Source organism: Pipistrellus kuhlii, unplaced genomic scaffold (assembly GCF_014108245.1).
Source record: "Pipistrellus kuhlii isolate mPipKuh1 unplaced genomic scaffold, mPipKuh1.p scaffold_m20_p_4, whole genome shotgun sequence".
Lineage (NCBI taxonomy): Eukaryota > Metazoa > Chordata > Mammalia > Chiroptera > Vespertilionidae > Pipistrellus > Pipistrellus kuhlii.
In genome coordinates, this window is record NW_023425540.1 from 30898542 (window position 1) to 30918397 (window position 19856).

Below are 19856 nucleotides of genomic sequence, written 5' to 3' on the forward strand. Positions count from 1 at the left end.
CCCGCGCGCCTCGCCCAGCGGCCGCTGCCCCAGCGAGCCAACAGGACCCGGCGCCCCGGGGAGACCCGCCGCCTCCCTCCGCCCGGCCCCGCCCCGCCCCGCTACCTGACGCCCGTGCGGCCCGGGCGCCCAGGCCCCGCCCCCCGGCGCGCCCGCCCGGCCATTGGCTGCCCCGGCTGCCCGTCTCCCCGCCCCGCTCGGCCCCGCAGGCAGGTTTGCCGGGGAAGCCGCAGTCCCGGCGGCGGGGGCGCAGCGCGCGGGCACCGTTCGGCGCCGCCGAGCGCGGACAGCAGCCGGCATGTCCCCGCGCGCGGGAACCCCCACCGGCCCGTGCGCCCGGGCGGCTGCCAACTTGGCGGCGGGCTCCGGCCACCGTGCCCGGGCCATGTAGTCGCCGGCGGGAGCGACCAGGACCAGGACCGCGAGCCAGAGCCGAGCAGCCCGGGGCTCTCCCCGGAGTGCGCGCCGCGCCCCCGCCGCCCTCCGCGGGCACTTTGGGCCGGAGCGGGCGGGCGAGCGATGGGGGAGAAAGTTTCCGAGGCGCCCGAGCCGGTGCCCCGCGGCTGCGGCGGCGGCTACGGCGCCCGGACGCCCGCCCCTGCGGCGACCGCCGCGTCCTCGCTGGGCGCTTCCTCGGCCGAGTCCTCCTCGGGCTCAGAAACTCTGTCGGAGGAAGGGGAGCCCGGCGGCTTCTCCTGCCCGCGGCCGCCGCCGCCACCGCCGCCGCCGGGCGGCGCCCTGGGTCCCCGGCCGCCCGCCGCCTGGGCTCCCACCCGCGCGGGGCTGGAGCTCGGAGTCTCCGCGCCGCCGCCGCCCGCAGGAGCCGCGCCGCCCGCGCCCCGAGGCAGCAGCGCGTCCCAGGAGGAGCACGACGAGGAGGTGGGCGCGCCTCCCCCTGCGCCCGCGGGGTCCCGGCTGCCCGCGAGCCCTGGTCTCCACGCTGCACGCGGGGGGTGGGCTGGGCTGGGCTCACGGGGGGCATGGGGAGGGGAGGGACCCCGGGCACTCCGTCCCGAGCGGGGCAGTGACCGGAGCCTCCTGACCGTGTGCTTTTAGAACGTCCAAGCGGCAAACTTCTCGCCTTCTGGGTTTGCTGTCGTGGGTCTGCGGATGGATGCGATCCAGAGACCCGGCTTGTCCCCACAACTAACATCTCGTTCTCCGAGTGGGTGTGGCTTTCCTTCCACCCCAGCGCTGGGATCCAGGGGGAGTGTGTTGGCGGGATGGGCGTGAGAGGGAGGGATGGGGCGTTGCGGGTGGAGCGCGGGTGGAGCGGTCTGCGCGGTGCGTTTCAGGGGCGCCGCCCGCCCGGGATTGCCCGCGGGTGGTGCTGGCTGGTCCCCCGCGGCGGCCCCCCCCCCTCCCCCTGCGGACTCCCAGCTCCTTCGGCAGCTTCCTTCCATTTGGACTGGGCGCCCAGATGTGTGTGCTGTGTCGCCAAACTCATACGGATCACCTTCTTCCCGGGACTGTGCCCATCCGAGCTTCCTTGGAAGGATGTTGATCCAAAACTTGCGGGTTGCATCCCAGACATTGACATGCACGTGATGGGTGTCTTCTGCCCGCTTTCCCAGGCCTCCCCGCCGGCCTCTTTCGCCCTCCCCCTCCCCCTCGCCGTTGGAGGGAGGACACTTCAGGAAGCATAAGGCTCTCCATGCCTTTAAGACTGTTTGCTTTGGACGTTTCTTGCGGGGGAAGTCATCTTGATGAGGCAGAGCCATAAATAAAACATCACACTAACACAGCCTCCTTGTGAAGTTAATTCCTCGGTGCCAGAGTGGTATTTTCCTTCCCTCCGATGGGATTAGCTGTAGTAAATGTCTCTTTTTTTCTATCAGAGATTCTGCAAGCTGAGGCCATTGCCCTGACAGTAGCCCCCTGAGACCTCAGCCTGGAGGCAAAAACTAGATCTAGCCCAACGTGAGGAGTCCAAGTCCTAGCCTGGCAGGACCGGTGGTCGGTCCAGCCCGGTCTCTGGCAGTACCAATGGCTCATCCCTGATTGCCCTGGAGGGGAGGGCAAGGATCCTGGTGTGGAGACTGCTTTCTAGAACTGTCTCTGCTCCTGAGTTGTGGCAACTTGGGTGAGTTGTTTCCTTCCCCTGAAGTTCAAGTCAATAATTTGACCAATGAACTTCAAGGTAAAAATCATTTATAGGCGTACACATCTCCATTTTCTGATCAGGAATTTAATTTGGATCCAAAGCTCAGATTGGTTCTTGGAACCCGATGGCAGGAGTTAGGCTGAGTGCCACACCCACCATAGAGCTACCTGAGCAAACCACGGACTCAACCTGGGCTCCTCAGTGGTTGCATCTCCATTTGAGGATGCCAGACACGTGTTTTCATGCTTTTTTTTTTAATTTTTTAAATTTTTTTTTAAAAATATTTGTTTGCCCTGTGACACCTGCCTCAGTTTGCGGAAACGAGCACCCTTGTCTCTGGGCAGCTGGCGGTATGCCTTAGCATAGCTTTACCGTTAGATTCTAATGTACTGTCGTCATTGGTGGAGAAGAGGGCAGAGTTAGCTGCGCTTTGTTTTCTGTGTAGCGAGGAGGGTGCTCTTTGCTACACGCCATGGTCTTGCAGATTCTAGGCAGGGGAAATTGGGAACTCCCCACTTTTGACCTGGATTCTGTAGCCGATTTATTGCCTGGCCCCAAGGTGACAGTCTTTTACATTTCGGGAAGTGAACATCAGGATAGCTTATTTCACCGGTAATGCCAGTGAGGATTGGTTGCTTGAATCTCACTGTGGAAAGTGGAATGACAAAATGACATTGTTCAATATTTGTGAGATCTCAGATTTGGGTGTAAACTGATACACTGTTGCAATTTATTGTGTAACTTATGGTAACCTGTAGCAGGGGGTGCGGGGGAAATTGTCTAGAAGTGGAAATCTTGATTTGCTTTGAGATTTTAAAGTGAAAAAACTGTGAAGTTGCGCCCCCCCCCCCCCCGCCACACACACACCTCTCTTAGGTTTAGGGAAGTGATAGTCTGGTGGAAGGGATTGAAATCCAGTGCACATTTCTTGGTTCATACACTGGTGATGGTATGGTACAGTGGTTCGTAACCTTTTGGGAGGGGGGCTTTTGGGGAATCTAATGAAAGCTCTCCTCTCTCTGCTCACACACTCTTCCAGAGGTTTCAGTTTCAGGTTTCAGTTCAGTGAAAGACCTGAGCTTGATTCTCAGCTCTTAACTAGCTATGGGATTATGGATCATTCAACTAACATAAGCCTCAGTTTTTGTTTTGTTTTTACCTCTTAAGTGGGAATAGTAGCAATAGAGTTGTTAGACATTTTATACACACCATCTAATTTAATCCTAACATAATATCTAGCATATAGCATTGAGTGTTAAGTAAATAGTAATTTTTCAAGTTCATTTGTGATAAAATTTGTGAAATGGAAGTATAAGCTTGGGCAGGCTTATTTTATTTGTGCATAATTAATCTGTATACTTTCAGAGACCCTGAGGCTGTCTATTCAATTCCATTTTATTAGGATAAGGTGGGAAACAGTTTTCTTTTTTTTTTTTTTTGTATCAGGTTGTATTATAGCAAGGCACTGGGTAAAAAGCACTAAAAGGTTTAAGTACAGTCCATAAAATGCAAAGAGGTTCATTTAGATTTTTTAAATTGTTATGTCTAACTTGGGAGAGTCATTGTTTTACCAAAGTTATTTTTACACGGACTTATTGCATGAATTTTACAAAGCCACAAAATTCAAATTTCTAGTATATTAGTACAGTGCTAGCTTTTTTGGACAACTTTGTTAAAGCTGTTTTCAATAAATCTGGTAATGTTTACAGTGTAATTTGATATATTATTTTACTGTCAATATTTGTGTAAATTTACAAAGTCTTGTAGACTTCAGTCAGCCCTTTAAACTTTTGGTGCTTATAAACAATACTAGTGCCCCAGTGCACGGATTTGAGCAGATTAAAAGGAAACTAATTAGAAGAAATATTTTAATATTGTTATTCACCCTTTCTCTATAATAGAAGTGTCAACCAAATTCACAATTGACAATGGCAGATTGAAACACTCATATGCAATTGGCGCCAGTGAGAACTTTATATGTATTATGCATGCATGAGTCAATGTAGCCTTTTATATATATATATAGAATAAACTTGCTTAATTAGACTTGCTTTCTGATTTATCTAAACCTTTTTTCAGCCCAATGAAGCACCCCAACTTCTCTTTCAGATAAGTGTCAGAAACACAGCAGTTAATATCAACACAAAGCAGATTATTATTGTAGATCACACAGGGAGAACAAAAGGTAAAATATTTAACTGCAGCAGTGTTTGACTATATTCTACGCAGTGAGAAAACCTGAAGTCCACCATTTCTTCTTTTCAGTCAGGTCAGGTTTCTAAATTTTGTAAATCTCTGTTTTCTGTCTAATGAAAATAGAATTCTACCGTGTCTTCTGTCTACCTACTCCTGGACTTCTGTGAGGACCAAATGAGATGAGGCACGTGAAAATGCTTCACAAACATTTGGTTACAGTGTAAAATGTTTGCACCTGGCTATAAAGAAAGTTGTGTGCCTGGGCTGAAGAAACTGCAAGGAGGCTAGTCGTCACTGGAAAGTGACGTCATTACCTAGCACCCACAGTGACCGTTTCCGGGCTGGGCTGTGGGCCGCATTTTGTGCCACGGGGTCTTGGCAGCATTTGCTGTGATTTTGTGGGGTGTCGCTCCAGGGTGGTGATGGGACTTGTGTCCCACTTGGGGCTTGTTGGCACCAGGTCCATGGTGCCATTTATTTTTAAATGGCCAGTGCACATCATGGCAGCTCCTATGTTGAGCATCTGCCCCCTGGTGGTCAGCGCGTGTCATAGCTATCGGTTGGATGGACACTTAGCCTTTTAAATATATAGATATATGGTAGACCTGGGAGATTTTACAAGGTTCGTTCCAGACCTCCACAATAAAGCAAGTGATAATCTTTTTGCTGGTGGAGGATCTTGTTTTCAGCTTGTAAAAAAAAAAAAATAAAAAAAAAAGCAATATCTGTGAAGTGCAATAAAGTGAAGCCAAATAAAAGCTGGTAGTTTTATATACTTAATGTCAAACACATGAGAGTTAGCAATGGCACATGATTCATCTGACTTTAGCACTTCTTCCCGAAGCCTGCGGATTTGGGGTCTGTGGGTGTTAAGGGGTGGTGGGCTGCGTTTCTGACAGATTTAAGATCTGCATTGGACTGTTATTCCTCTGACCACATCTCGGAGCTTTGTTCTAGGCATTCTTCCCTGTCCCTTCCCAAAGAACCCTGTGATGATTAATAAAATCCTCGGTGCCGTCTGCTGTGTGTCAGTAAACTCAGGGCAGTGGGTTTGTTTCTGTACCCCTGGCACAGTTCTCTAATATATTATTGGGAGCTCAGGAACTGAATGATGAGGAGAAAGTGATATCTTTGAATATAGTTATACATTTGATGGAAGGTTACTGTGTGTGTGTATTTAATTGCTTTGCCCATAGTGATTTTTTTGCTTAAGCTTCTTGATCTTTTATTAAAAAACAAAACAAAACAAAAACCACCTCAATCAGAGTGAAAATGTGTGAACAGTTTTTCTAGGTAATTTTTGAACCAAGTTAAACCCCTGAGGATCCACTCAGAATGCCTGTGAAGGGACTTGTGTACTAACTTTGCTTTTCACTCCACATTCGAACTTGGAACTTTCATGGGTTCTTAGAATGGCAGAAAAAAAGGCTTAGTAGTCAAAAGGATTTACAACTCAGTATAGAATGTCTCCTTTACTCTCTGTTACACTAAAGGGTTTGTTTTATTGGCACAGGTTTGGAAACAGTGTCCCTTATTAACAATAGGCACAATATGGGCTGCCTTTTAACTGTTCTATTAAAAGGAGTTTGAGGACTGTTTCTGATATCATTTTGGATGTGGTGGGTCCCTCACGTGATAGTAATGCAGTAGATGAATTTCTAGTGCTCACTGGTTAAGAGAATAAGTAGCAGAAAACAACCATCAATTCAGTAAAACTTTTTACTGAATTTGAGTTTTATTAATCACAGCAGCTACATTCTTTGAGAAAAAAAAAAAGTAGTGCGTAAATCTTGGCATATTTATTATTTAGTCTGCTTTTTGACTCATTACTTCCATAAGAGTCACGAGTTCAGAAAATCAGTCAGTCAGCTCTGGGCACTGAGGACACGAAGGCAGGCAAGACAGCGATGGTTTTGACCCCACAAAGCTTCCAGTGTAGTAGAAGTGATGGTCGCTAAGCACAGGTTATAAATTAACTAGAGGCCCGGTGCATGAAAATTCATGTACTGGCGGGGGAGGTTTCTCAGCCTGGCCTGCTCCCTCTCACAGTCCAGGAGCCCTCAGGAGAGGAGGTGACCTGGCAATCAGGAGAAGGTGACGCCCCATCACATCTCTGCTGCTGCCACTGCTGGCTGCACAAGCCTTGGCCAGCCTTGGTTACATGAGCCTTGGGCAGCCCTGGATGGCTGGGCAGCTGATATATGAGGCTTGCCTGTGCCTTTGGCTGGCTTTGGGTGGCTGAGGGGCTGAGGGTACTGGGTGCTGCCATCTTGTGGTTGTGGGCACCACCGTCTTTGAGGGTGGGTCAGTCAATTAGCATATTTACTCCTATTGGCTGTGGGCACCACCATCTTTGAGAAGGTGTGAGATTTAATTAGCATATTCCCTCTTTATTAGATACGATTGGTTTCAAAGGTATTAACTGGTATATGAGGAACAGGCTCTGAGGGGTGTGAGACGATCCTGTGTAATTCATGTAGTCTGGGAGAACTGCCTCCCCGAGGATATTGACGTTTGAGCTGATATCTGAAGGACAAGGAGGAGCTAGGTGGGAGAAGGGGAGAGACAGGACTGATGCAGGTAGCAGGAGCCCCAAAACAGGAGAGAGGATGGTGGGTCTGCTTGGCAAGGTGGCGAGGAGAGCATGGCATTAGGTGATGCTGCAAAGAGAAGCAGCCCCCGGGGCATACAGAGCCTTTTGGACTTTCCTCTAAGGGCACGGGGAGCCACAGAAGGATTCGAAGCAAGGCAGGGCCATGGTCGGATTTGCATGCTGGGCAGGTCAGGCAGCATGAAGGCCTCCTATTAGGAACCGCTGGTATTTAAACGTCCCAGGGTCAGAATGGATCACCTGAGAAGGTGGCATGATACTAAGTGCTTTGTGGAGGGTCCAGGGGGCTCCTTCCTGGTAGTTGAGGCACTCCAGGGGAACACATGAGGAAAAGAAGTCTGGTCTGTTCAAGAGACCATCGTCTTTTTAAAAAAAATATATATATTATTGATTTTACACAGAGAGGAAGGGAGAGGGATAGAGAGTTAGAAACGTCGATGAGAGAGATACATCAACCAGCTGCCTCTTGCACCCCCCCCCCCACACACACACACTGGGGATGTGCCCGCAACCAAGGTACATGCCCTTTGACAGGAATCGAACCCAGGTCCTTTCAGTCCACAGGCCAACGCTCTATCCACTATGCCAAACCGGTTTCGGCTCACGAGACCAACTTAGTGTGAACGCTAATTCTACTTTTCATTGTGATATTGCGTGGAACCTAGCATTTTCTTAAAGGAAAACTAGATGAACATGAATGGACTTGAGAAGAGGGCCTCGAAAGAGGGTCCATTTCCATCGGTAAACTGCAGGGGAACGTTTACTTGAGGTGAGCAGAGTGGCCATGGCTCACTTGTGTGAGAGTCTCGGGCGGCAGGAGGGGGGATGCTTTGGGCCAGCACCGATGACCAGGGTGTGCATGTTGGTTTGGATTTTCCTAGAGAAGGAAGGGTGAGCATCAAAGAACTGAGGCGTTCCCCCTTACCCGCACTGGCCTGAGCTGTTCTCGGAAGTGTCAAATACTTATATTTGGCTATGCTTTGGGGCCAGTGACAAAGCTGCCTATCCCCTCAGACTTAGCGGTGCTGGATGTGAGTGCAGCTGATTTTCAGTTTGTCCCTGTGAGTGAGGGGGTGGAATTAGGGCCATGCATAGTGCAGAGCACACGTGGTTGGAAGAATCCTGCTTTGAAATGTCTCACAATGAGAAGGGTCCTTAACCAGGTGGCCTGGCATGAGAGAAAACTGAGTGCTCTGTGTGTGTGTGTATGTATGTGTGTGTGTAAGTGGTGGGCACACATGCACATGTATATCGTAGAAGAGATGATAGTACTTTTTAGATGAAAGACACCCCCTGCCTTTGATAACCACAGTATCACATTTGGTAGTGTTGCCTGGAGAGGGCTGGTGCTCCTCCCTTCATCCCTCCAGAGGCGGCAGCCAGCGTTTCCCCGCTCTGGGACCAGGGTCTGTGGAGAGGGCCTAAGGGTACAGACTAATGACCTTGGTCCAGCCATGGGTAGGCCATGTGACTTTGGAAAGGTTATTACTACCGAGACTGTTCCCTCATTTATAAATATTTGCCAATATTTATTACGGGGCTTGTTATGAGAATTAATGGAGTTTGCTGTTGTTCCGGAGCATGGCCATGCTGGTTCTTGGGGAATATCAGTGCCAGGGGCAGGACTAGCAGGAGCCCAGGGGTCCCTTCCCCGAGGGAGCATGCGCCCAGCGTGTTTGTTGGTAGTCCCGACAGGTCCTTTCATTCATGAGTAAGTCGTGTAAGTTATCACTTTTAATTTCATGGACAGAGCATTCTTACGGTGCACGAACAGCAAAGTTTTATGGTGTATGGATCATTAACCCTTTTATTAAGACACTATCTCTCCTTTGCTCGTGGAACCTGCTCTTAGTGATCATTTGTTAAATAACGCCCTAAAAGACTCGATGACCATGTAAATTACTAGCTACACCCCGGGAATTAGTCGAAAGGCAGCATGCCAGCCATGTGGTGAGGCTGGTGAGAAGACCATGTTCCACACTTAAGCTTTGGAGGTAATGATTTAGGGGCTGAGAAGAAAGTAACAAGGAAACTCAGTGATTTTTCTGGAAGCCGATTTTGGTTCATATAAGCATTGCAGCGAGAATTGGAGGCGTGGGGGTGGTTAGGCAGGTAGTCCAGGGGCCACCCTAACCTGGCAGAGGGGAAATACGTGAGAAGTGCAGTAGATCACAAAAATGCAAGAATTCATGTATGTAAATTGCCTTCCCCCCAATTCTGTATTGTCCCTTTGGGACAGTGTAAACAATTCACGTTTTAAGGCAAATATGCAAATCACCCAGGAGCACTTTTGCTATAATTCAACTGCCGGCACCTCCTGAGACTGCAGTTCATTTCCCTTCTGCCAGCCCTGTGCTCTGCCTCCACACCTGTTCAGCTTGGTATTTACACAGCTTCGCATTGTTTAGTTCAAAGATTCTTGTTCTCTTTTATGTCTCTAGTTTCTTATCTGGCAGTGTTATTTTGGGGTAAAGCATAACACAACATATGATTAAGCAGAAATCTCCTTCTCTGGCCGCTGCTGTGTACTTGTTTCTTTTCCTCTCTTTGTCCTTCTCGTCAGCATTCGCTCACCTGGTTCAGAATTCCTGGGAGAGATTGGATGGCAGTCACCTGCGCGTCCAGGGTTGGAGAGAAAACTCTTCCCTAAAAGTGAACTGTTGGTTCAGGGCCGTGGTCAGCAATGCACCCCCGAAAGTTACATTTCAATGTATAGAACTTGTGTGAAATTCCTGCTGGCCCCTCCACCTTCTCTGATAGGAAAGCCTCACTCTTATGTGATGGTGTGAATTCATAAGCAGACACATGTCTTTGAGACAGCTTATAAATTTGTACCCTAAGCCTGTACTTGTTTGCTAGCCCATCAATTCCCCTCTTGGACACAGTCGATATAATTTTGATTATAGTACTTACTTCCAGTGAACCTGTCAGCCTAAATGCTTTGAACTGATATTGGGGAAAGGGAGAGGTGGGGAGGTGGGAAGGAGACTGGCATGTTGTCTTTGTTTTCTTAAATTTCATAGGCTTTCATGTGAACAGTGACATTTTTGTAATTTTGCGGCATTTTTGGTGAGTGGCAAGCTCACAGGTGTTTTGGTTTCTGATGTAGAACTTGATCAGCTGCTTTTCTAATAAGCTGAGAAGTTAGGTAGGTGGTTCAACCCTGGATGATGGTTTTGTGCCTTTCTATGTTTATTTGAAAAATAATACCATCATTTCTCAGACTTCTAATGTTAACATTTGTTTTTTGGGTGTTTCTTTTTTGAAATTTTATTTTATTGTTTAAAGTATTACACTTAGTAGTACATATATCTCCTTTTTTATTTTTTGGGCGTTTCTTTATGTGGAGATGCCACACCTTCAGTGAGTGATACAGCAAGGGCCCCGGTGCCTCATCAATGGGAGGGAAATAGAGTAAAAGTGGGTTAGAATTGTGGTTAACCTCTTTCACTGTACGCTGCCCTTGAAACATATTCACAGAAGTTGCAACTTTAAAATGGCTTCTTAGGGTAAACAATACTGGCTAACCTACATTAAGGTATTGAAATACAATGCAGTGTGGGGAAATCCATGTTGTGTAGACGGTTAAGTGATGGTTTTTACAAACAGGTTCTTTATGAATACATTGGTTCCATAGGAATCTGTCTGGCTCTCATACACAGAAACTCCCAAGATTTGTTTTGTCCCTGAGTTGTAGCTGCAGTGCTTAATTGAAATCACCCGAGGCTTAGTTTTAGCCATCACCCCAGGCAGGCTTCATTTTAGAGGGGTGGCTCAGAGAAAACTCACTTAGAGGCTGCCAAGACGGGGAGAACTGCTCCAGAGAAGAGGGTAGGTTGTTTGGAGAGAAAGGACCATGAATAAGCTCTACCTAAGGACGAGAACTTCAGGCTCATCTCAGGGGAGTAAGTCCCTATGGGGGAGACCTTCCTGTTCTTGTGGCTTTCATCGGAGCAGTAAGTAGAAGCACCCCACTGTGTGTCCACCTTACTTTACAGTAGGGGTGTCGAACTCAATCAGAAAAGGGGCCAAAATCTAAAATCCAGCCTAAATCGCGGGCCGAATGGTTTACTGAACAGTCATAAACTGTCATTGTGATGGAAACGCAGCGGAGTGCAGTGATGACAGCGCGGTGCGGGCCACATTGCAAGGCCTGGCGGGACGGATTTGGCACATGTGCTTTACAGACTGAGCAAGTGTGTGAGCCCAGGAGTGAAGGAGATTGAGAAGAAAGGTATTTGTCCTGTAGGGAAGACAGGCGTCTCTTTGCCCTAGGTTCCGCTACTTTAACTTATTTATCTGCTATTTGAAATCTTACCCATGTCAATTTTATTTCATGTACCACCTTATTTCCCTGAAATCTCTTGGGTCTTATGTCTCTGTGCATTAAGTTGCCCTAATAAGCGACCCCAGTTCTCTTTCATCGTGAACATGGGTGGGTCCTGGCCATGGTGCCCATTCTCTGACAATAGGAGGAAAAGGGATAAAATGGAAATGACTTTGAACTCTCTTGGTTTTCTCTACTTGAATGTCAGTATCACTTTTGTTTCCAAGAGTTCTGCTTTGAAATGAAAACATTTCTACCTGGAGAACATGGAGGGCAACAGTTCTAGGATTTTGAAATAAGACTAATAGGCTAGTAGAGTAGCAACATGACACTTCAGTAACCTGCTAACATCATACTGTTTTAAATTCCTTTAGAATTATTTCCGAGTCATCACTTTCTGTGTATTAGGTTACCTGTCACTCCTTGTTCTAATTCATCCCTCTTTCCTCCCACCTCTTTCTTCCCTTCTATAGCTGGGTCATTGGAATTTTAAAAAGAAAGGAGGAACCACTTTGGTGGGAAATGGTAATAAAATGTTTGGTACACAGAATGTTTGGGAGAAAGGCCATTTGCTTACTGAATTTTATGATTCACCAAAAATTAATTTGAGAGCTCTTTTTCTTCTCACTTTATTGCTTACCCTTTTGCCTTAGAATGTCATGGCATGGTTTTCCTGCCTTATTATTCTGTGCTGAACAAGCTAGATTTTTAATACATGATTGGACATCTTGTAGTGCTTTAGGGCTCTCCTTTTGCACATCAATCATCTCTGAAGACCATCGAAGACATAAAAGTGTGTACGCAGAGGTAGAAAGTGAGAATGAAATTGCTAGTGCTATTAACAAGAGTAGACAGTCTTGATTCTTTTTTAACTTTAAAAGTTGAAACTAGCAGGATCTTGCTGCATTATCTTTGTTCCTGGGATATGCCACATTGTGTATATATTGTCAGTATTTGTATGGTGTTTAATAGTTTGTACAGCTTTTTTTGATATTATTTCAACTGTTCACTCCTTCCCATTTTATACACATTTCTTTTTGTAGTAGAGTTAATAGTAACAGCTCTCTCTCTCTCTCTCTCTCTCTCTCTCTCTCTCTCTCTCTCTCTCTGTCTCTGTCTCTGTCTCTCTCTGTCTCTCTCCATTGTGGGTTCCTCTTGTGGGAGCAATATCATATCAACCCAAATCTCTGTAGCAGGGAGAGTGTGTGGCATATAGTAGGTAATTAATCCATTGCACCGAATGGCAGTTGAGGCATATTGTGTGTCAATATAGCATTCTGGGTGTTTTACATGCATTTGCTCATTTAATTACCATGCTGTAGCAAAGTCATCTTCTCAATGTTACACAAATGAGGAGGAGAATAGCGGGAAGAGATTGGGAGAGGACAGGTTTACAAAGACCATTGAGAACACTGTGCATTCCCTAAGGTCCTAGCCTCTTGGTCATCTTCGTATCTCAGAGCTGAGCACAGATGTGGCACTCGGTAAGTGATGGTTGAATGCATGATCATTGAGGAATGAAACACCACTTAGCAGATAGGTCCCTGTGCATTTGGTGTTTAAGAGCTTGGATTAAGTGTCTGTAGAACTTTCATTGATATCAGGGCTAAGATTTAACAGGGCTCCGATCCTGGGTTTCAGATTGTCCATTTAATGGGTTGAGTGGGTTTGTTCAAATGAAAGGTTTCTGACTATAAATCAATACTTATTTTCCTGTTAACTTTGGTAAACTGTTTTCTGTTTAGATAATTTTTGATTATTCATTATAATCATGCTTGTAGCAGTAAGCCATTTGGCTATATGTTTAAAGGAATTAATTTCTGATGATATAGTAACAATTCACCTTAAAATATTAGCAGTAACACTGGGTTTTACTCATTAGTGCTCAGGATAAAACTGCTATCAGTGGAAATGGGTTACAGGATTTCTGGCAATTTTATGGGGAGAGTTGGTATAGCAGTTGGGAGGTCTGAACTTTGCCTTGGCTTCTTACTGGGCAAATTATTAGCCCCCATGGTCTTTATAGGTGATGAAATAAGCGGTCCTTTTAGCTTCAGTGCCAGTGTGATTTCCTCTTACTATAGAAACATTCATTTAAAACCTTAAAGTTGTCATTGGTATGTAATCTGTTATAGAACTGTTCAGCCACATGTTTCTTTTGACAAACCTGATAGTCAATTGTGTTTTCTGATTTGTGAATAGAAACATGTACTTAAAGGAATTCTCTCAAGTACACTTACTCATGGATTCTTCCTTTCAGCTTATGGTGATGTGAGCATGCAGAAGAAATATGGTTTACTTATATGTTCCATTTCTATTCATCTTTTAAAATGATTTGGTATGTTCCTGTCAGTCATCAGAAAAAACGTGGAGGGTACCTGCTAGTCCCTGCAAGGGGATTTTATTCTGGGTGATGAGTCAGCTGTGCATTCTCTGGACACTGCACCTTACTGTTGTGCACACCAGACATTATTGTTATTGTTCCAGGAAACTAGAAAGCATGGTTTTTGGTGCACTAGCTCCCAGAGACTGCAGAACTACTACCCGTGTTTCCCCGAAAATAAGACATCCTCCGAAAATAAGACCTAGCACAACTTTGGGAGAAAAAATTAATATAAGACACTGTCTTATTTTCGGGGAAACAGAGTAGTAGATCTTTCTCCTCAGAACCTGCTTTCTTACTGCAGGCTTGAAACAGAAAACACTTGGGTTTGTGATCTGCTTGCTGCCTGGAATTACTCTAGTGGCCACATCACAGGTGTGTCATTCCTGTGTGTTGGACTGACAGCGTCTGATGTTTAAAAATCATTATTCTTTCATTTCAAAAATTTATATGGTCTCTGCTCCCCCAGCCTGTACGTTCAGGATCCTCTCTGCTCAGGCCTGGAAGTGGATTAAAGTTTGTTTGCAAAGTTAATCTGAATCTGTCATATAGAGAACATTGTGATGGTTGCCAGATGGTGGTGGTGGTTGGGGATGGAAGCGGGGGCTGGGTGGAAAAGGTGAAAGGGATTAAGATGCATAAATTATCAGTTATATAAACAGTCATGGGGATGTAAAGTACAGCATAGGGAACATAGTTAATAATATTCTAATAACTGTATGATGTGAGATGGGTACTTCCAATAACTATGTGTGGTGTCAGGTGGGTAATAAACTTACGAAGGTGGTCACTTTGTACGCTATATAAATTTCTAATCACTCTGCTGTACACTTGAAACTCATATATGTCAACCATAATTGAAAAACAAATAAAAAAGTAAAAAATCAGAATCCATCAAGGAAAAGTTGCTTTTTATCAGCCAACTGATTTTTTAAAATTTATTATTTATTACTATTGTTTTAACCAGAGGCTGGTGGCTCCATCCTAAGCTGTTAGCCTGAGCTTTCAGTGTTGTCTTCGGTTTGTTTGAAAGTCAGTGGTGTGGAACTTGGAGTGCAAAGTCTCATAGAGATAGTTTTAAATAGCGATTCAGCTTCCACATCAGCCTACAAAAGCCTACTTAACTTTAAGAATGGATGATAAAGTCCTGGAAATGGGATGATGGTGCTGGACACAGTGAAGAAAGTAGCATCTTAGGTCTGGAAGGGCAAGGCTGCTTTGCACGCTGCCTTAAGTTTTCCTTGGCCAGACTGGAACCAGGGCCTGGGCCTTCGGCTCTGCCAGTGCTCCTGCCCGCTGAGGGGTGCTACTGCTGGCTTTCTGTTTGCCTTAGGCTTCTGGCTGTGGGCGAGTCTTTCTTTTCTACTGTGTTGGGGGCACTGGAGGTTGCACTACCATGAGCCATGAGTACGTTGGCTGGTAATTCTCAACATTTGCACACCTGGATGAGCTGACCTGCCTCCCAGGTGTTCTGAGTTAGGGAACAGGTGAGTTGGAAGATTCAAGCCAGCTACGTGGTGGCTCTGGGCGTCTGCTTGGAGATGTGGTAGTGCCCTTTCTTTGTCTTTCCGGCTCCTTCCTATTTAAACGAATGTTATAAAATGACATTAATTGTTACTAGACCCGATATTTGGGGCAAATCCATTTAACCCAAAGCAATATCTCCTGCCACTTTCCTGTTCATTTCTACGCTGTGAGGATGTATTGTAACGCCTGGTGACTATAGTTAACTGTATCATATACTCAGAACTGGGAGCGATTTTAAAGGTTCTCATCACATGAAGATAATTTTGTAACTAGGAATGATGATGGATGTTAACTAGACTGATGGTGATGACCATTCACAGTAGATATGAATAGCAAATCATGTACACCTGAAACGAATATAAAGTTGTATGTCAGTTATACTCAATTAAAAATAATGTAGAAGGTGGTTATTTCAGAAAACCAATCAGAATGCCTTAACTTCACCAAGTACTATTAATGTAGGGACCATTTATGTCCCAAACATTTAAAAAAATATATATTTTATTGATTTTTTACAGAGAGGAAGAGAGAGGGATAAAGAGTTAGAAACATCGATGAGAGAGAATCTTCAATCAGCTGCCACTTGCACACCCCCTATTGGGGATGTGCCTGCAACCAAGGTACATGCCCTTGACTGGAATCGAACCTGGGACCTTTCAGTCCGCAGGCCGACTCTCTATCCACTGAGCCAAACCGGTTTTGGCTGCCCCAAACATTTTTTTTGTGTGTTATAAAATTGGTTCATAGAACACATGATGTTCTAATTTGCATGGTCTTGTCTCTCCCTCACCAGCAGACATTACATTCTCCCATGCTTTTTCTTCCAATTTAACTCAGATGATAGGATAGTTCCTGTAGATGAAGCTTTAAGTAATTGCCATGTGTCCTCATTCCACTGGGGGCCTGTCACTTGCATGTGTGTTTTTAGGGACCCTTTTCTCTTCTGAACCCACAGTCTGAGGATGGGTGGCCTCATCACTCTAATCAGAGGAAGTTTTTATTCATTATGCCAGGAGCTGCTTGTTTTCTTTTTCTCCTGGCTTCCGGTTTTCCCCTGCCCGCCTCTCAGTAGATGGTTAAGGCTGCGTGGGATTAGTGTAATTTGTTCTTTTAAAGAGATGGGGAAGGCCCATCAAGATTGTTTATAGCATTTCCAGCAATGGGGCTGACTCCAGCAGAGCCCCGCTCAGTGTCTCCTTAGAGATTGTCTGCGGTAATTAAAAAGAAAGCTAAACAGATTTTTAAAATGATAAATACAGGCTTACCGAGTGACTCCATCATGGTGGGTATGAGCCCCGCTGAGAAACACCAGGGATGCTCTCTTTCTGCTCCTGAAGAACCTATAATCAGATGGGTAGTGTCTCCAATTGTTCAGATACCATTACCTGCAGTTTTTAGAAATTATTTTGACACTTAAGGACATCCAAGGATGTAAATTTAATTACCACTGCTGCTTTCTCTGTGGGCTTGGATGAAAAGTGGCAGATTCTGTAATAGAATTGCCACTTAATGTAGTGTTTTTTAAAAAAATATATATTTTTATTGATTTCAGAGAGGAAGAGAGAGATAGAAACATCAGTGATGAGAGAGAATCATTGATCAGCTGCCTCCTGCACACCCCTTCCCTCGCTTTACTTCCCCTTCCCTCCCTGCCTTACTTTGGGGGATCAAGCCTGCAACCCAGGCATGTTCTCTGACTGGGAATCAAACTTTGACCTCTGGTTCATAGGTCAACGCTCAATCATTGAGCCATATCAGCTGGGCCGAAATGTTGTTTTTTATTTATTCATTTATTTTAAAATATATTTTTATTGATTTCAGAGTGGAAGGGAGAGGGAGAGATAGAAACATCGTTGATGAGAAAGAATCATTGATTGGCTGCCTCCTGCACACCCCCCACTGGGGATGGAGCTGGCAACCCAGGCTTGTGCCCTTGACCAGAATCGAACCTGGGAGCCTTTGGTCCCAGGTCAAAGCTCTATCCACTGAGCCAAACCAGCCAGGGCTGAGATATCATTTTTTTAAAAGTTAAATTTCAGGAGTGTTCCAAATTTTGTTTCTAAACTGGCAATACAGACCGATGGCTTTGAAGCATTACCTTAAGGTAGGGGTGTCGAACTCAATCAGAGAAGGGGCCAAAATCTAAAATCCAGCCTAAATCGCGGGCCGAATGGTTTACTGAACAGTCATAAACTGTCATTGTGATGGAAACGCAGCGGAGTGCAGTGATGACAGCGCGGTGCGGGCCACATTGCAAGGCCTGGCAGGACGGATTTGGCCCCCGGGCCTTGTGTTTGACACATGTGCTTAAGGTCTGGGGCATGCAGAGTAATTTGGCTTTTGAGGAAGTAACTTTCAGTTGTGTTGAATCAGTTGCTTACTTATGATACTGTACAACACCAGGGCTTTATTGCAGTGGGATTTGGGGTGTGGGGCTCATTTTAACCTGCACTTGGCGAACTGGAGCGATGTGTCTGGCATTATTGCTGTTCAGGGTAGTGAGTGAGCTGAGTGAAGAAACCTTCTTGAGTTTCTTTTTTTGAAGTGCCTATCTTTCTTCCTTTGCCTGCTGGCCTACACATTTGAAGGCAGAAAGGGAGGAAATATTATGGAGTACTGGATAGGTGGGAGTGGGATACTGGGATTCACCAGTGTTATCTTAGCATGTGTTTCAATAATAAGTGCGGGTGAAGGTGGCTTTGATGGAGGGGAGGTCCAGTCGTCCTTCTTGCTGTGGGCACAGCTGGTGTGAAAGTGCACATGGTTCTCCTTTGGCACATCAGGAGGTATGTATTGAACCTCTTTCTTGCAAAGCTCTGTAGGAGCTGGAGGCTTGGAGGGAAGGGAGATGCAAAAGACATAAAAAATCTGGTCAGTGCCTAAAGCCACAGACAGCCGGGTTAGCAGTCAGAGTGCACACAGAGCGAGTTGGCCTGAATGTGCACAGTGCCTTGTCAACACGTGAAAATGAGACTCAGACTGAAGTACAGAGTCATCCACCCGATGGGCTTTATCTAGACGTGGCTTTCCTGGCGGCTTGAAGATGTCCTAGTAAGCATTGGACAGGAGGAAAGAACATTGAACCGGATGAAATGATTGGCCCTCTCAGAGTATTCCTTCTATATGTCAGGAGTTTTAGGAAAGCCTCCTGTTTTTCTCTTTAAAAGTAATAATATTTAGAAGCAATAGTAATTGGCAGGATTGTTTTTCTACATGCGTATGGTTATCTCTTTGAGCCTGTGGAATTTAAAACGACTGATACAAAAATATATTACCAGGATGTAGTATTTTTCTAAAACCAGCTTACTAATGGCTGCATAATTTCTAATCAAGAATATTTTTTTAAAGATTCATATTTCCCTAGATCAGTGGTTGGCAAACTCATTAGTCATCAGAGCCAAATATCAACAGTACAACGATTGAAATTTCTTTTGAGAGCCACATTTTTTAAACTTGAACTATATAGGTAGGTACATTGTTATTAACTTAATTAGGGTACTCCTAAGCTGGCCTTTGCTAAAAACTCAAGGGGCCAAAGAGCCACATGTAGCTTGTGAGCCATAGTTTGCCGACCGCTGCCCTAGATAATTAAGCAATATTTACAATTAATATTTTCTTAGCCACTGTCTTCAGGAACTTTTAGGTTTTGTTTGTGGGGTAGAATTTGGGGAGAGAGTATGTTTGGTGAGAATTTACGAGGTAAGCCATTTTTGGTAGCATCTCTTGAAACCAGCCCTTTTCTTGCTTTGGGATATCTTTCAGTTCTTCGTTACTTGAAATTTGCCAAGTTTAGAGCAATGATGTTTTTGGCCCAGCAGGAACTTAAAACACTCCCTCCATCATTTTTTTTACTCCTTCTTCTTCCTCCTCAAAATGCATTTGAAACACTTCTTAGGGATGCTCTCACCGTCTGGGTCTTCTGCAGAATTGTGGCCTCTGCCAGGGATGTGCCCCCAGGGCTGAGAACTTACCCTGTGCCTGAGGCGTATCCTGACCCGAGCTCCCTGGGCCTCTGAGCCATGTGGACTGGCTGCCAGTCCTCCGCTTCCACAGCCTGGATTTTATGAGGCACATCCTGTGATTTTATAAGGCAGTTTCTTCAGGCGTCAAACCTGTCAGGGTAGCTCATTCCCAGTGTTTGCAGGCGGGGAGGGAAGTGAGTCAGCTCACTTTTTACCAAAAACCCACTCTTTACCAAATTCTCAGGGCGTTATCGGGCTCCTTCAAGTTTCTGCAAGCGTGGGGGGAAACTCCTTCACCAAAACATTAGTGATTGCCAATCATGGTCTACCAGTGTGGGGGCCCTGTGTGACATGCAGTCCTTGTGTGGCATGGGGTCCCGGCATGATGTGAGACCCTCGGCAGGGTCTCTTCGGCTGGAAGTGGTGGGGTTGCCTCCATGAGGGGTGGTTTTATCTGCATCTACAGACAGGACCTCCTTTCAGATGCCGTGTTCAGGGTGGGGGTGGGGGGGGGCTCATGTGGCAGAATAAATTTTTTTAAAGTGATTAAACCTGTGCCTTGTTCTTTGCTTTTTCCCTTCTCTGGTTTTTAAGCAGGAGCTGTGACGGTTGTAATTCCTTGCCTTGGGGATATTTGCGTTGCCGAAAACTGAAGCAGTGAGAAGCAGAGGTTCTTCTCAGACTCTTTATAAAAAGCCTACAGCCTTAGAAGAGACACCCCTGTGCTGCCTGGGGTGCAGGCTGTT

At 45.9% G+C, this 19856-nt stretch overlaps 1 protein-coding gene across 3 annotated transcripts in view; it reads left to right on the forward strand.

The window, feature by feature from the left end:
* Positions 1-227: 227 nt before the first annotated feature.
* Positions 228-19856, forward strand: part of MAST4 (microtubule associated serine/threonine kinase family member 4) — a 505205-nt gene continuing 485576 nt past the window's right edge. For 2 of the 3 annotated variants that reach the window (XM_045571483.1, XM_045571484.1), the window contains exon 1: positions 229-879. In XM_045571483.1, coding sequence (XP_045427439.1) covers positions 520-879 — 360 coding nt within the window. In that variant the 5' untranslated portion in view covers positions 229-519. Of the gene's footprint in view, positions 880-19856 lie in introns of all 3 variants that reach the window. The other variant, XM_036408807.2, reaches the window with a different exon arrangement.